This window comes from Bos indicus, chromosome 16 (assembly GCF_029378745.1).
Source record: "Bos indicus isolate NIAB-ARS_2022 breed Sahiwal x Tharparkar chromosome 16, NIAB-ARS_B.indTharparkar_mat_pri_1.0, whole genome shotgun sequence".
NCBI lineage: Eukaryota > Metazoa > Chordata > Mammalia > Artiodactyla > Bovidae > Bos > Bos indicus.
The window spans coordinates 6,774,559-6,787,434 of NC_091775.1; the positions used below are offsets into that span (position 1 = coordinate 6,774,559).

The 12,876-nt window shown below is 36.3% G+C and overlaps 1 protein-coding gene and 1 long non-coding RNA gene across 10 annotated transcripts in view; one reads left to right on the plus strand and one right to left on the minus strand.

Moving 5' to 3' along the window:
• LOC139176314 (uncharacterized) overlaps positions 1-4,565 on the minus strand; it is a 37,972-nt gene extending 33,407 nt beyond the window's left edge. The window contains exons 1-2 of one of the 2 annotated variants that reach the window (XR_011560716.1): positions 4,157-4,564; positions 1,326-1,395 (exon numbers count right to left, since the gene is read on the minus strand). This is a non-coding gene — a long non-coding RNA (uncharacterized lncRNA). Of the gene's footprint in view, positions 1-1,325; positions 1,396-4,156 lie in introns of both variants that reach the window. The other variant, XR_011560717.1, reaches the window with a different exon arrangement.
• Positions 1-12,876, plus strand: part of KCNT2 (potassium sodium-activated channel subfamily T member 2) — a 436,001-nt gene that overhangs the window by 300,936 nt on the left and 122,189 nt on the right. For 5 of the 8 annotated variants that reach the window (XM_070767900.1, XM_070767905.1, XM_070767901.1 and 2 more), the window contains exons 15-16: positions 8,719-8,889; positions 9,839-10,068. In XM_070767900.1, coding sequence (XP_070624001.1) covers positions 8,719-8,889; positions 9,839-10,068 — 401 coding nt within the window. The remainder of the gene's footprint in view (positions 1-8,718; positions 8,890-9,838; positions 10,069-12,876) is intronic. The other 3 variants (XM_070767902.1, XM_070767903.1, XM_070767906.1) reach the window with 1 other exon arrangement.

The window sequence follows — 12,876 nt, forward strand, 5'->3', positions numbered from 1 at the left end:
TAGACAGAGTGGACAGAAATTTTTTCCTTCCCAGGGATGGTACACAGGGAAGTGGTCCCACCCCTCCACACTCCACAAACATGTTTACATGACTCTAGGAGATGCCTTTGATGACCAGTGTGAGTCACTTCAGAGCCGCAGCATTCCAGGGAGAATTAGCCTCAGCTGGGAAGATTGGACTTTCAAATCAGATGAGACAGAGCTTTCTAATCATTGAACAGGATTTGAAAGAAGTGGGAGCTCCCCAGTACATTATTATTACTGGACAGGAATTGGAGATTTAAAAGAGCTTGGGTGAAGGCTACAGGGTCTTGAAAATTTTGACATGAAAGTTGCAATTTACTTCACCAGACATTTTTGTTTGTTTTCTCATAAACAGTTCTCTATCACCTCTCCTTATACTTCTCCTTTCTTTTTCCAAATATATGTGTATATATATGTAAGACCTTTGTTTAGGGTTTAAGCATGCAGAAAGGAGCAGGCATAAGCCTCCTTTGGTTCTAGGATGTGCACTGAAACTTTTCTAAGGCTCTCATGACTATGGTATTGGATTTATGAATTTTTACAGCATGACCTTTTGTTCAGGGAAAATAGAGATTTTTTTCAAGCATTGAGCACAAGCTTTTATTCTGTGTTTCCTCTATTTTCCTAGTAGAATATTTTCTTTTTATGTTCTTTTATTCTCTTTCTTTTTTCTACTAACACCTTTTCTAACAACTGGAGCTGGCATTATTTTGAAAATTAAGGTAGACATAAATCTGTCTAGGAAGAATTTATTACTGTTTAATTTCCAGTCAGTTACTATACAGTCAGTTACTGCATAATGCAATTACTACTGCATTACCAGTCAGTATGGTAAAGTAGCCTGTAAAGGGTCAGAAATATAAACTACAGGCTATATTATTTTACATGCTGGAGTTTACTTTGAGGCTAACAGTAAGTAAATGCAGAAGCAGACTGTCTTCCCTAAATGGTCATTCGATTCATGTAAACACAGAGTAAATCTTTCTTAAATGGCTTTTCATAATTTTCATGAAGCTTTTCATTCTTTGCTTTTTGTCCTTAGTATCTTTATTGTTTTTTACTGCTGCTGAGGTTAAGTTATTTTCATGTCCATTTATGATTATGAAACTCAGTGAAGGCTTTTTCTCCTCATTCTAATAGCAAATTCATCATAGGGAAAGTAATTGATAAGATGTAAAAATGATTTTGGTGAAGGAGAAAGGAATTATATAATTAGAAAAGCAAAAAATTTAGTAATTGAGCATGAAGAACACTGTTAGGTTATACTCTGTTCATTTAACAAAACATTTATTAAGACTTACTCTGTCAGACCAGATGTCTTGTCTCAGAGATAGCATGGTAAACAAGAGATGGTCCTTTGTCCCATGGAGCCTATTTCACAAGGAAGCAAGACATTAAGGATTAGTCAATATAATTTAATGTTATACTATCATGAAGTCCACCACTGCATGGCTGAAAGAGTAATGACTGAACTGTGGGTCCAAGAATGAGGAGGACATAGGAGGAAGAAGGAACAGGTTAGAAGACCTGGATAAGAGAGATTCTTGATCAGGGGAAACTAAAGTTTGCTGGAGCACCCAAGAAAAAGGAGGCAGAAATGACAGATGAAATTTGGAAGACAGGCATGGCATAGGTCAGGAGGGATTGGTAGTGATGATGAGAAAGTTTACCTTTTTCAGATGGGAGGAGGAAACTCTTTAATTATTTTTAACAGGAAAGTGACCTGAAGTGATTTGAGATTTTGAAATTCATTCTTATTGTAGCACCAATCCATATAAGAGGCAAGGAAATGGAGTAGGAATATTTTAAGAGTGTAAGAGTTGATGATGGAGAAAAGGGTAAGTGGTGCATTCAAGAGTTATTTAAGTGGTAGAATTCTCTTGTATAAAATGTAAATAGATTATTTACTCAGCTATATGATTATTTTTGTCTCATTAAAATATAATCTTTAGTTAAGTCTGCCCAGATACATGAAGTAGGAAAAGATGAAAGAAAATAAGGAGAGAATGATAAGTTGAAAACAAAAGGTTTATGCTTTGTTTTTTTTTTTTAACAAATCCATAGGCTCTGAAATGCCCTGTATTATTAATAAAGGTTGGAGTAAAATTTGGCTCTCAAATTCTAGTAGCCCGAAGAAAAGAAATAGAATAGCTCCACATTCACACTGAATATTAGACTATTCAGAACTGAAGTTTCTGAATAAAAGGCAGTGTTTGTCACAGACTCTTCTATCTGTGCTGGCAAGACCAAAGACTTGAAACCACTGATCCTGTTTCTTTATCTATGTGATGGGCATAATACTAGCATGCATCTTAAAGGTTTCAGAAGAATCAAATTTTGTCATTAAACAAATATGTTTTGAAGTCACTTCACCGTATTCTGTAAAATGCTCCCACAGAAAACAAGATAGATAGTCTGAGAAGTTATGGTGTTTACATTCTGCTTCATGCTAAGTGAGAGATGGTGGCAGAAAGAGACAAATAACAAGCATACAAATGAAGTTATGTCAGTATCACAAAGATGTCAGTTTCACCCAGGTTTATTAATCATTGCGATAATCATATCAACAATTTTCTTTTTCAAGTAATCAAGCTGATTTTAAGTTCATATGGAAAAATGAAGAAACCAAAATAGCAAGAAAAATTTTGAAGGAGAACAATAAAGAGAGGGATTACCCTGATGTATTTTAGAACAATTTTGTACCTAAAATAATTGATATAGTGTAGTGTTAGGGAATGGACAAAGGCAAATCAACTTGACAGACTAGAAAGTTGAGAAAGAGGCCCATAGGCATCTCGGAATTTGGTGTTTGATAATGGAGTTATTATAAATCATTGGTTAAAAAATTGAACTATTCAATAAATTGAATAACTGGGTAGCCATTTGGAAAAAAGTTGATACATTCATCATAGTATAAAGGGAAAATATTACTTTCTGCCTAAATAAAATGTTACTCTCAAAACATTGGTAAAGGGGGTGGGTGTATAATATACCCTATAATGCTTCTTTGAAAGGTAGCAGTGAAAAATTATATCAACAAAAACTTAAAATCCTTACTAGTTTTGGCTTGTTTCTTCATTTTTGTGAACATGCATTTCATTTTTAAAATCTATTTCAGACACTTAAATGCACAAGAATATTATCATGAGCATCCATGAACCTAGCATTCGAAATGTTTTTTATTTCAATTGTTTCTGAAGCCCACATATATGATCTCTGATTTACCTGTCTTCTCCCTAGGACCTAGTTCACTAAATACTCTACCTAAAGCTCCTTAATTCTTCAAACATTTTATATTTGATATTTCCCCATGATTCTCACTAAGCATTAGTTCTTGCATTTTCACTTTTAGCTGTATGGAATTTATTTATTTATTCACTCATTCGATCATTTAATTTTTGTATTTCTGATGAACATTCGGTCCTTAAGGTGTTTATTCCTATTTTTCTTTTCTGTCAGCAAATACACCTAGGTCCACCTTTAGAACATGCCCAGAATCTCCCCTGGTCCAAAGCCATCACCTTCTGGCTGGATCCTTGTGGTAAAGTCCTCACTGGTCATTGCCACTGCTTCAGTCTATTCTCAGAACAATGACCAGAGGGATTTTTTGCAAAATATAAATCAGAATCTTTGCAAATTTTCCCAATAAAGCCCAACATGATCTTAAGATTTTAGAAATCCCCGTGTGACCCATTTCCCTGCTAGTTATTCCTCTGGCCTCAGTTCCTCCTCCTCCTTCCTTTTCCTCATCCACCCCAGGCACCGCCCTGTCCCAGGGAAGTGCTTGCTGTTGCTTCTGCCATAAGCAGTCTTCTCTGCTATGGTTATCTCTCTCACTCTTTTCAGGATTTTTACTTAGATGTTATTCTCTCAGGGAGGTCTACTTCAATTATGCATTTATTTTCCAACCCAGCCCTGAAAATTTCTCTCTCTTTTTTCTCCCTACCACTTACCACTTCCAACACATAATTTGCTTTACTGCCAGTTTTCCTCCACTAGAGGCTTCAAGAAAGAAAGCATTTCTGCCCTTTTGTCAACTGCCTTAGCCTTGAAATCTAGAACTTTTCTTGGCACATCCCAAGTGCTCAATAAATATTTCATGTAGGAATTAATAAGTGAGACCCAGACATACCCATCAGTAGAAGATGGAGTGGCTAAGTTCCAACATTTCTCAAGCAATTAACATGAAGTGAAAAGGAAAAAATTCTGTATATTTACAATTAGCTGAAATTAGAGTCTCATTAAAAAACGTTTGGTAAAAAGGTGCCATTATGAAATAGCATGAAGACAAGCAAGTGATTGAAGGAAATTCATTACAGTCATCCTTGTCAAAATCCCTCCTTTTCTGTTTCCTTCCAAGTTACCACATTGCATTTCCATTTCAGCAGCTGGAATTAGATTTGTAATTCACTCGAACAGCTCTTAGTGCCCTTATGCAACTATTATTTGACCCTATGCTGCCTTTCAGATGCCAAAGAAACCCTGATGAATTACTGGCAACTTCTCTCATGTTTTCAGCCTTTTAAATGGATTCTGTCTTTGCCAAGTGCTATCTTGCCAAGCAGCAGTATGGTACATATCAAAGATAGCTTTGTTTTTATTTGAAAGGAAAAGGTGTTCTCCATCAAGAATAATCATTCTTAGGAAACAGTAGTTAGATGTAGCCATATGTATTCCATAGTCAAATGTGTTTTGTTTTACATTTTCCTATTTCCAAAAATATATTAATATTATAGAAAAAAAGGGTAAAGGCTTTAAGAGTAATATTGTTCATATTGTTGACTAGGAATGTTGAAAGTGGCTCCAAAGTTCTGCAATAAAGAAGATATACCAGCAAAATAATAATGTAAACTAATATTTACTGAAGATTACTATGCTCCCCAAATCTGCTAAATGATTAATTTGTACTGCCAAATGATTTATTTGTACTATCTCATTTAATGCAGCCCAGTACCACTGATAATTTTTTTTTATGGAAGTAAAGTATCATAGAGAACTTAAATAACTCACCCAAGATTGTAGAGTTAGGGTTCAGATCAGGCAGTCAGACTCCAAGGCCCAGGATCTTAAGTCTTAAGCTTCCCTGTCATAACAAACACACTCTTCCAACAACACAAGAGAAGACTCTATACATGGACATAACCAGATGGTCAACACCAAAATCAGATTGATTATATTCTTTGCAGCCAAAGATGGAGAAGCTCTATACAGTCATCAAAAACAAGACCAGGAGCTGACTGTGGCTCAGACCATGAACTCCTTATTGCCAAATTCAGACTTAAATTGAAGAAAATAGGGAAAACCACTAGACCATTCAGGTATGACCTAACTCAAATCCCTTACGATTATACACTGGAAGTGAGAAATAGATTTAACGGACTAAATCTGATAGAGTGCCTGATGAACTATGGAATGAGGTTCGTGACATTGTACAGGAGACAGGGATCAAGACCTTTCCCATGGAAAAGAAATGCAAGAAAACAAAATGGCTGTCTGGGGAGGCCTTACAAATAGCTGTGAAAAGAAGAGAAGCGAAAAGCAAAGGAGAAAAGGAAAGAGATAGATAAACATCTGAATGCAGAGTTCCAAAGAATAGCAAGAAGAGATAAGAAAGCCTTCTTCAGCGATCAATGCAAAGAAATAGAGGAAAACAACAGAATGGGAAAGACTAGAGATCTCTTCAAGAAAATCAGAGATACCAAAGGAACATTTCATGCAAAGATGAGCTCGATAAAGGACAGAAATGGTATGGACCTAACAGAAGCAGAAGATATTAAGAAGATATGGCAAGAATACACGGAAGAACTGTACAAAAAAGATCTTCAAGACCCAGATAATCATGATGGTGTGATCACTCACCTAGAGCCAGACATCCTGGAATGTGAAGTCAAGTTGGCCTTAGAAAGCATCACTATGAACAAAGCTAGTGGAGGTAATGGAATTCCAGTTGAGCTATTCCAAATCCTGAAAGATGATGCTGTGAAAGTGCTGCACTCAATATGCCAGCAAATTTGGAAAACTCAGCAGTGGCCACAGGACTGGAGAAGGTCAGTTTTCATTCCAATCCCAAAGAAAGGCAATGCCAAAGAATGCTCAAACTACTGCACAATTGCACTCATCTCACACATTAGTAAAGTAATGCTCAAAATTCTCCAAGCCAGGCTTCAGCAATATGTGAACCATGAACATCGTGATGTTCAAGCTGGTTTTAGAAAAGGCAGAGGAACCAGAGATCAGATTGCCAACATCTGCTGGATCATGGGAAAAGCAAGAGAGTTCCAGAAAAACATCTATTTCTGCTTTATTGACTATGCCAAAGCCTTTGACTGTGTGGATCACAATAAACTGTGGAAAATTCTGAAAGAGATGGGAATACCAGACCACCTGACCTGCCTCTTGAGAAATCTGTATGCAGCTCAGGAAGCAACAGTTAGAACTGGACATGGAACAACAGACTGGTTCCAAATAGGAAAAGGAGTTCGTCAAGGCTGTATATTGTCACCCTGCTTATTTAACTTATATGCAGAGTACATCATGAGAATCGCTGGACTGGAAGAAACACAAGCTGGAATCAAGATTGCTGGGAGAAATATCAATAACCTCAGATATTCAGATGACACCACCCTTATGGCAGAAAGTGAAGAGGAACTCAAAAGCCTCTTGATGAAAGTGAAAGTGGAGAGTGAAAACGTTGGCTTAAAGCTCAACATTCAGAAAACGAAGATCATGGCATCCAGTCCTATCACTTCATGGGAAATAGATGGGGAAACAGTGGAAACAGTGTCAGACTTTATTTTTCTGGGCTCCAATATCACTACAGATAGTGACTGCAGCCATGAAATTAAAAGACGCTTACTCCTTGGAAGGAAAGTTATGACCAACCTAGATAGCATATTCAAAAGCAGAGACATTACTTTGGCAACAAAGGTCCATCTAGTCAAGGCTATGATTTTTCCTGTGGTCATGTATGGATGTGAGAGTTGGACTGTGAAGAAGGCTGCGTGCAGAAGAATTGATGCTTTTGAACTCTGGTGTTGGACAAGACTCTTGAGGGTCCCTTGGACTGCAAGGAGATCCAACCAGTCCATTCTGAAGGAGATCAGCCCTGGGATTTCTTTGGAAGGAATGATGCTAAAGCTGAAACTCCAGTACTTTGGCCACCTCATACAAAGAGCTGACTTATTGGAAAAGACTCTGATGCTGGGATGGATTGGGGGTAAGAGGAGAAGGGGACGACAGAGGATGAGATGGCTGTATGGCATCACTGACTCGATGGACGTGAGTCTGAGTGAACTCCGAGAGTTGGTGATGGACAGGGAGGCCTGGCGTGCTGGGATTCATGGGATCACAAAGAGTCAGACATGACTGAGCGACTGATCTGATCTGATCTGATCTGATAGCTCAGTTGGTAAAGAATCTGCTTGCAATGCAGGAGACCCCAGTTTGATTAGTGGGTCAGGAAGATCTGCTGGAGAAGAAATAGGCTACCCATTCCAGTATTCTTGGGCTTCCCTTGTGGCTCAGCAGTAAAGACTCCACCTGCAGTGCAGGAGACCTGGGTTTGATCCCTGGATTAAGAAGATCCCGTGGAAAAGGGAATGGCAACCCACTCCAGTATTCTGGCCTAGAGAATTCCACAATCCATGGAATCACAAAGAGTTGGACACGACTGAGCGGCTTTCACTTTCAAGAAGGAATGAACTACAAATGAAACATACCTGGAAAATATACATTAAAAAAAAAAAAAAACTTACTGCCACTTTGAAAATGTTTATAAATGTTTATTTCCCAGTAACCCTTCAAACAAAACTCAGTTAAAAATATGATAGGTATGACTTTAATCCATGCAGAAGCTACAGAGATTATGGTGAAATATTTTTGATTTTTATAAATGTATCACATTTATTCTAGAATGTGTATTTCTTGTACTTAACAGTTCATAAGCTTTATTCACCAAGTGGAATTTATTGTACAAAATGGGAAATCATTCATGTATCTTCACAATAAATTTTGCATAAGTTGAATTTTTGATACATTTCTAAAGCCACTGAGCAGGCTATTCTAGAGGGGGGAAAAAGAAACTACATTTTCTGTGATAAACTTACCTTCTTTTTAAAAAGTACTTTCGAAAATCTCTTTCAGAGATTCTTTTATCACAAAATGTATCTTTCGTTAACTTCTACACAATTGAGAGAATGCCACTGTATGATTTGGACAGAAATAAAGAGTATATTTTTTTATGAAATCAAACTGAATAATTGAGATGTGTATATTTATAATTTTAAATACAAAGCAAAGTAAAAAACATACAGGGGCCAAGCAGGTCTTATAAATGGGATGAAGTGGGTTATATTATTGAGACTATAAGACAAGTATATATAGGCTGTGCATGACTTAATACACATAAAAATTCAGTTGCTACAGCTCAATGGTTCATGATCACAATAAATGCTTTTATTAACTGGATTGTGAAATTCTTTTAAAGAATTTTCCATTTAGCAAGTATCTATATTCTGTAGTTTCAAAATTCTTGTAGGTGACTCTTTGTAAATATTTGGTGATGATGTCATCACTTTGAACACAGATACTTCTTTGAACTGTGCTTGTTCCTCCTGAAGTTGGGAAACTCTGGAGTATGTAGGACAGCAACTGTGCTTTGAGCCACATTCACTGTTTGTCTCTGTGCGTGTGTATGTGTGTGTGCTTTTGTTGCAGAGAAGGCCAGCAGTCACCAGAACAGTGGCAGAAGATGTACGGCAGATGCTCTGGGAATGAAGTGTACCACATCGTTCTGGAAGAAAGCACATTTTTTGCTGAATATGAAGGAAAGAGCTTCACATATGCTTCTTTCCATGCACACAAAAAGTATGTTTCCTTCTCAGAATGGAATTAAAATATTAATTTACATCCAGTTTTCCATAATGTAACCCATATTGGTGCTCATATTGAAGTATTTTTGAATTATTATCATAATTATTGAGACATTTGAATTCTCACCTTTTGTATGGTCTCTACAAGTTAAGATTCTTGGGCATAAAGTATAATTTAGTAGGAATATTGACTGAAAATGAAAGCATTTTTCACTTAGTCATGTCCATCTCTTTGCAACCCCATGGACTATAGCCCAGTAGGCTCCTCCTCTCCATGGAATTCTCCAAGCAAGAACTCTGGAGCAGGTTGCCATTCCCTTCTCCAGGGGATCTTCTTGATCCAGGGATCAAACCCAGGTCTCCTGTATTGCAGGCAGATTCTTTACTGTCTGAGGCACCAGGGAAGCCCAGTATTGACTTTAGCATCTTTTCAATTATCTTTAAAAACATTTTAGTGCTGTAGAAATTCACAAGAAAATGAATCTTTTATATAGATCTAAATTTTAAAGTGTTAATTAAAATACTGTTTTATTTTTTGGCCAAATTAAGATATACATTTGATGGTAAGACCCAGTATAAACACAAAATTTACCTCCCCCCCAAAAAAATGCCCTTAAATGATATTTACTTTGATGTTTTCTTTTATCTTTTATTCCATTCTTTTTTATTAAAAAATGTATATATAGTCTTAAGTATCCAAATTGATTTCACAAAACACTAAAGATACTGGATTTTTTTTTTTTTTTGGTTTGTTTTCTTCTATAGAGATAAGAACTTTGAACTTATAGGATCTTTTCAAGCTTTAAAGTCTTCCTATTTGAGGTTTACTTTTCCTTTTCCTTTTAATAGTTTACTTATTTTCTTAATATGCAAGCTTAAGAAAAAAACTAAGACCTTTGCTGAACTTTAAACTTAAACTCCTTTATTTTCTTTTTTAAATTAAGGTTTGGTGTCTGCTTGATTGGTATTAGGAGGGAGGATAATAAAAACATTTTGCTGAATCCAGGTCCTCGATATATTATGAATGCCACAGATACATGTTTTTATATTAATATTACCAAAGAAGAGAATTCAGCATTTAAAAACCACGACCATCAGAAAAAAAGCAATGTACCAAGGTCATTTTATCATGGACCGTCTAGATTGCCTGTACATAGCATAATTGCCAGCATGGGTAAGTATAAATAAATTTGAAAATATAATTAATTTCCTTCTTTAAAAAGAATAATAACTATATTTGTTTTTCTAAAAATTCCAAAGTCAAATTTAAAATATACTTGTGCATATTACAAACTTGGTGACTAAATAACTAAATAAATACACAGAAAAAAATTTCTAATCTGTTAAACTGGTAAGAAATTAAAACAGTTCAAAACTTCTAACAATAGTTTCATATATCTGATTAGAATATAAACACCAGACACTTCTGTATTTCTTTGTAAGTTCTACATTCAATTATCAATAATGGCTCTTTCAGATTCTCTCTCTGTTTCCCCAAACTCCCCAATCTTTCATCTAATCCTTACTGAAGTTGGCTTCTGTGACACAGAATTTTTTTAAAAAAGATTCAGACAAATAAGAACTTCCATTAAATTTTGTCACCAAACCACATAACAACCTACATGCACTTAGTTTCTATCACAAGGAAAATGTGTTCCTTCTTTTAGCTTATAATATTTTAATAAAATACCCTTACTTATGCAGCAAGCCATTCTCCATTTCCCTCTTAGGGACTTCCCGTTTTTATTATTTCTCATTACTTGAATTCTTATTTTTTTTTTTAAATCACCAATTCATTTTTCCTCCCTGCTTCTCTTTCTCTGACTCTCTTCATGTCTCTCTTTACACACACACACACACACACACACATTTCTGGACCGCATGCCTTGACATCTTCACAGATAAATTCCAAGTGTTGGCTTCAGTTGCTGGCTTGAAATCTGGCCATTCCCTCATGTCTCTACCAGTTCAGTCTGAAATCTGCAACCAGTATATCACTGAAACTGCTCTGGAAAGGCCATTGCTCTACTCTTCCTCACTAAATCCAGTGGAATCGTCACAGCCAATGACAATATTGACCATGTTCTTCTTAAAATGCTCTAGTGCTATTTCCTCTGCACCCTGCACATTCATTTTCCCTAAATTGTTGCGTCTGCTCTCAAAGATTCAATTCTTCTCCATAAATTGATGATCCCCTTACCTAAACCATGACCTTAACTCTCTTTTCATAGCAACATATTCAACTGTCCATGGGCTATTTGGAAAAATCAAACAAGCATTGGAAAAACCAATGTGGTATATTCTAATTGAGCTAATCTTTCTATATTCATTCAAACAATTTCCTCCTTCATTTTTTCTTTTTTGCTAAAAAATGTGATACCATCATCCTTTGATTTGTAATGACAGAATTCTAATGTTTCACTATTTTTCTCTTCTTATACTTTGTATTTCACTGAATTCCACTAAATTTGATCAAGTGGCCTCTAAAGTCATTCGTTGCCATGTCCATACTCAGTTTGGTTGATCTGGGTCTCCATCATTCTGTCCTTCCACTGCAGAATCCCCCCAGTCTCTTCTCCATGCCTCCAGGCTTGCTGCCTTGCACTGCTCTCCAACTTGCTACCAGAGTAACAATTTTTACATAATGTTATAATCATGCTCCTGCATTAATCTTTAATCTCTTCCTATTAGCTATTGGGGAAAAAGTCTAAATTTTATACTATAAAAACGTTTACAATTGGATGATCAAACTCTCTCTTTCTCTTTTTTTTTTTTACTTGAAGCAGTCCTTGTTTTCCCAGGACAGTACCAGATTATATACATTGTCCTTGTGCCATTATGAAGAGAAATCCACTTTGATTCTTAGGAATACCCTCATTTAGAAGATAACTTACATGATCACTTTTAAGTATCTCTTTAAAATAATTCCTTCTTATATTTTTAGTCCCACATTTTACCATTCCTTCAGTTGCTATCCTAAGTCCCAATCATATTAAATTCCTTTCAGTCTTCACTAATAGTTTTTCATCATCCCTTCAATTGCTCTCCTTAGCCCCAACCATATTAATTCATTTCAGTCTTTCCTAGTGGTTTTTTTACCAAGGGGCCTTGATGCACTGTTTCCTCTGAAAGGATCTACTCCCCAGCCCCCAACTTTGCTTATATAACTACCTCTAATCATTTGCATCTCAGTCTTAATATCACTAACTCTGAGACATATTTCATGGCCCTGCTTAGACTTTGTAAGATAACTCAGATTGTCACTGATGCAACATATTTTATCTTCTATAGAAGTTTTACTTGTTGGTTTCACATATCTAAAAGTTACTTGTTGAGTACCTAGTCCATGCCAGGAACTCTCACAAGTATTTGTGATGGGAGGGTGGGACAAATCGACAGAGTAGCATTGACATATACACTATGATATGTAAAATAGATAGCTAGTGTGAAGCTGCTTAACACAGGGAGCTTAGCTTGGTGCTCGTGGTGACCTAGACAGCTGGGGATGGGGAGGGAGTGTGACTCGGGAGGTAGTGTGACTCAGAAGGGAAGGGATATATGTATACATGTAGCTGATTCACTTCTTTGTACAGCAGAAACTAACACACGTGGTAAAGCAGTTATACTCCAAATTAAGAAGAAGTATTTGTGATTAATTAGAGAACAAATGAAAATTCCTTGCTTCCAGAGCTAGCATTTTATCATGGAGAAGTCTGGCCATAAACAATACATATAAAAATCAGTAAAGTGTTTAGTAAATTAGAAGGTGATAAGTAGTAAGATAAAAGTGAGAAGAAAACAGAGCTAGCAAAAAGCATGTATGAATTCTAGGACAATTGAATTTTTAGGTGGCTTGTAGGCCTCATTGAAAAGGTGGCATTTGAGAAGATACTTGAAGAAAATAGGGGCATTGTGCCTGTGAATGTCTGAAGGAAAAGCACTCCTGGGAGAGGTAATAGCTGGTACAAGGGCCCTACAGGAG